This window comes from Pygoscelis adeliae, unplaced genomic scaffold (genome assembly GCF_000699105.1).
Source record: "Pygoscelis adeliae isolate BGI_AS28 unplaced genomic scaffold, ASM69910v1 Scaffold431, whole genome shotgun sequence".
NCBI lineage: Eukaryota > Metazoa > Chordata > Aves > Sphenisciformes > Spheniscidae > Pygoscelis > Pygoscelis adeliae.
The window spans coordinates 1,217,079-1,221,610 of NW_008824047.1; the positions used below are offsets into that span (position 1 = coordinate 1,217,079).

Sequence of the window (4,532 nt, forward strand, 5' to 3'; positions counted from 1 at the left end):
CCTTTAACAAAAGCATTTTTCTGCTGGGAATCAAGGCTCCAGGCTCCCTCCCCACTGTCGCCATGAAACAAAGCACTGTTACAAACCACTGCAGTCAAACGTCCTCAGTGCTGGAGGACCCTCTATTTATGCCTGCCCCAAGTGTGGCATGTTCTGCAAAATCAGGCTTCAGTTTTTTACGTGCGGCATAAAGACCTCATAGGACAGAAAACCTAAAAATGATGGTGAAACCCAGCTGCAGCCAGTTATAAACACAGGCGGTGATGGGGAGAGGTCCCTGGAGCCCACAGCAGCTCTGTGTTTGCCACGTGGTCATTGCTCTGTTGGGATCTAAGCGTACTATTTTGTCAAGTGCCTCAAGTGTAGCAACTGCTAAATTTAAGTTTTGGTGCTCTTTGCCAGCTGACCCCTGACTTTAGGGGGCTGTGAGCACCTCCCTGTTCCTGCTGGCACAGCGGGAGGGTGTCTAGCTGCATGGCTGCATCCCACCCCAGGCACCAGCTGCACCACCAGCCCTCAGCTCTCCCCGGCTTTGCTTCAGAGGAAAGAGCAGAAGAGCAAGCTGTGCTGGTGGAGAAACAGCTCTTCACATCCAATAGCCAACACCCCTGAAAAACTGGAGCTGTGCCACCCATTAGCTCCACATAGTGGGGGCTCTGGTCCTCCATGAACTTCAAGGGCTTAGGCGTGCTCATTCCCAACTTGTATGCAACATGTCAGAGCTAAGCAAGGGGCACACAGATTTTCTTTCAGACAGGTCTCAGGTATCTGCTGATGGCTGCAAGGAAGAGACCTACCAGGGGGCTTGGGGGCTCTCCAAGCTGGTCTGGCTGGCAAGGATGGCACAGCCCTGCTTAGGATAAGTTAATACCAAAGTAATAAATTACTTTTGCCTCTCTCCATGACCGCTTACCTGAAAATACATGAACTTCATAAGCTTGGTGACTTCTGGCTCCAGGACTTCCACCGTCTTCTCATAAATCTCCACTCGGTTTGGCTGTTCATTACATTTCACCTGTGTTGCAAAGACAAATCATCCTTGTCAGCATCAGAGTTTCTAACACAGCTGTGGACTGCAACGGCCACCACCTTCTGCTTGTTTCACAGTGAATCCTGTCCCCATCTGAGGACAACAGAGGGACCTGAGAGGGAGCTTGTTCTCAAGGCAATAGGTGACAGCAGAAGGGGCTATTTCTCAGATGTGAAATTCTCTCCATGCATTATAAACAGGCACAGTCCTGACTCTGAGAAATTAAAGTCTTCTAATGCATTTGTCTGGGGTAGAACACATGCAATATGGAGTATGGACCTGCTACACAACGTGGGAACGTTCTATCATAAAGTTATCTGAGACTTTGTGTTGCAAAGTCCCCTGGACACACAAGGCACCAGGCTACGGCTCTGCTATAGCCTCGCTAGGATAATTTTGGTTCAGTTGCCAACCTGTTAAAAATCACTGGGCTTGTATGTGGCTAGCAGCAATGAAGTGAGTCACCTTCACTGGAATCCTAGGAAGCTAAATTTAAGGACATACTCAGTTGTCGTCCATCTCATTTCCAAACCGTTACTTGGAATCATTACCAAACTTTTAGGGAAAACCCCAAATGCCCAAGGCAATGCATCCTGCTGTCCTCTGGTTTTGTTTCCAGTTGTTGCTGACACATGGCTGTGATGGGGCTGACAGCTCTGGTGCAAATTTAGTAGCCCAGCAGCTGATCCACAGGGCACAAGGGGACAAATCAGCTGGCTTTACATGTGGGAAGATGCAAAAGTAGCTTTGCCCTCTCTGTAGTGGGGAATCTAATGTCCCTGCCCTGGTGTTTCATGCTGCAGTCAGGCGATATTGATGGCCATGAGGATGCAGCTCGCAGTAGGGAGGAGTGGTGCACATTTAGGTGTAGGCTCTGTTCTTCACCTGTAAAACCATGATCTCCAATGTAGCACAGGGAGGTGTACATGACCAAGCAGCCAGGCTGGGGGGCTGAGAACAGGACCCCCTGGCCACAGCCGTGTGCCCCATGGCAAAGCACAGGGGTCACTGCAAGACCAAATTCGGTGAATCTGTAAATGAACCCTCTGCCGTGGTGTTGTCTGCTCCTCCGTCACACGCGGCACTGCCTGCAGCCCTGGGGGGGGAGGATGGGGCAGAGAGCAGGGACTCCACAAGCTACGCTCGGGGACCGGGATGTGGGGGCCACTGGGATGGAAGGACACTAAAATGTCAAAACAGATGATCTGTAGCACTGTCTTGCCATCAGCTCAGCCACAACCTGACTTCTGTTAGCGTAGCTGGGAGAGGCAGTAGCAGCACAGCATCAAATATAAATGGGAGATAAGCAAATATCCAATCAGTGGCAGAAATCTCCCTGTGGCTGGGTCTCATGAGACCATCAGCAGAGTATAACCCGAGGGGAACTGAGGTTTGACCTCTCCTGGGGAATCACAAACATGGGCATTGCCAGCCATGTGGAAATATTTTTTCCTGGCTCCACGGAAGCACTGCAAACCCTTTTATCCAAAGGGTTAATGGAAGTGCCCTGCACCCGCCCTGCCGCGTTGTCAGTTGGCGTTTTTGCAGTGATCCAGCACACGTTCACACTGCAGAAGACAAGCTCTGAGCTGAGTCTGAATCACCATCAGTGGGCCACGTGGACAACCTTACTCACGTCTGTAGGTGTTTGCAGGATGAAGCCACTGAAATTCAGGTTGGAGAGAGAAGGACTAGAAAACAGTTGAACCAGAAGTAACAGTAGAGGAGGAGAATGATTAAATGTGGGGGGGCATCAGGACCTTCAGGTATATCAGCAGCAAAAAGGGGCATTTGGGGAAATGTTTCTGGCACATCGAAGTGCTCCTTCATGCATCCTCGCACAACACCTAGAATTCTGAGGCTCCCGCGGGAGCAGAGAGAGGACCCCAGAGTCTGGGCAGCAGTTTGGGATGCTGAAACCTGCCCCAGCTGCCTAATCTGCTCTGTGCAAGTCAGGGAGAGCCTGAGTCTGCCACACCTCGAGAGGACCCACTCTTTTCATCCCGGGCTGCCTGGGCTCCCTTCTTCACACAATGCAAGAGTCCCACTCAGCACTGGGGCAATTTTTAACTGAAGCTGAAGTTCCTGATACCATGTAATGGTATGACACTATACAATGGTATCAGGAAAGTGTGATATAAACCAGATCTGATGATTTTACTCTCAACTTCCAAAAACTAACTGAAGCAAACTCCATTTCCGCACAACATGAGAGAGAAAAATATTCAAGCAGTGCACCGGGAAGGAAATAACCACACTGCTTTAATTAAAGCAAAGGCTACCCATTCTCCAGACAGAGAACTGGATAAAGACCCAAGTGACAAAACACAGCACCATCCCAAGTACCGTGCTGGACGAGAGCTGTGCTCAGCTGAGTCCTGTCAGCAGCTGTAGGACAAACCAGCTGGTCCTGCGGGGATGAAATAACTTCAGGTGCGACTGCTTTGGGGAGCAGGGGAGGGGCTCGTGAAACCAGGAAACGTATATAAGGCAGTTGGCTTGTGGGCAGAGTGACTGAGCTGTAGTGTGCTGCTAGGAGGTATCAGAGTGGAGCTCTCATATACATGAGAGTGCAGAGCAGATGCCCTTTGCTAGGGCAGCAGTGTAGATCTGCTTCTGAAATGGCTACCAGCTGCTGAGATCAGTGGTTGAGACTTTGGTGGGGAGAGGACAATTTGAAGAGTCAGTGGTCTCTCTTTTCAACCTTTCTATCTGCTTCAGTCTTCTCTGCTTTTTTGTTCTCCTGTCTCCAGTCCAAACTAACCCATGCTGAAGACAAAACCAACTAGGTGCTCTGGGAACATCCCTGCCCGGGAAGGGCTTGAGTACCTGGGGGATGGCTCGTGAGCAGCTCCTCCACGTGTAAAGCATCACGGCGTACTCGTGGCCTTCTTCCAGCATTTCATTCTGAAAGACAGAGAAGCGTTGCTGGGGCAGGGCACGCACCGCAGGCTCAGCATTGCTGGGACAGTGACCGGGGGACTTACCATGCTGGAGTGCACCGTTGCCTGCTCGATGTACCTGGCAATACCGGTCACGAAGGCATTTCTGTCTTCAAAGTTTGTGTCAAAATTAGCCTATGGGCAAAATGGAGAGATGGGGATTAAAATACAGCTAGATGTTTGCTCACCTGATACTGTCCAGCATGGGATGTGTTGGCAAAAAGCAGAATCAGTAGGGCTCCTGGGCACGGGAGCAGCTTATGAACAATTTGAGGTGCTGCACCTCTAGGTCTGAAGTAGATTTGTACATGCAGCCTGACATGCTTCTGAATCACACATGTTCATTAGAGGAAATCCTGCAGATTATATGTGTGAAAATATGGCAATTTATAAATCTTTGTAAAATCAAGCCAAACCAGGTGGGGATCAGTTACAGAGAACTGCAGCCACACCAGAGAGCAAACCTACAGCGATTACTCTAAGGATTTTAGCTTGGTAACTCAAAGATAGATGCAGCCTCATTAATTTCTAATTGTGCCCTGGCTGCTAGGGGAAGACCA

General features: G+C 49.9%; 1 protein-coding gene across 3 annotated transcripts in view; it reads right to left on the minus strand.

Moving 5' to 3' along the window:
- Window positions 1-4,532, minus strand: part of CYFIP2 (cytoplasmic FMR1 interacting protein 2) — a 46,250-nt gene that overhangs the window by 39,945 nt on the left and 1,773 nt on the right. For 2 of the 3 annotated variants that reach the window (XM_009333521.1, XM_009333520.1), the window contains exons 2-4: window positions 4,018-4,107; window positions 3,860-3,937; window positions 914-1,015 (exon numbers count right to left, since the gene is read on the minus strand). In XM_009333521.1, coding sequence (XP_009331796.1) covers window positions 914-1,015; window positions 3,860-3,937; window positions 4,018-4,107 — 270 coding nt within the window. The remainder of the gene's footprint in view (window positions 1-913; window positions 1,016-3,859; window positions 3,938-4,017; window positions 4,108-4,532) is intronic. The other variant, XM_009333522.1, reaches the window with a different exon arrangement.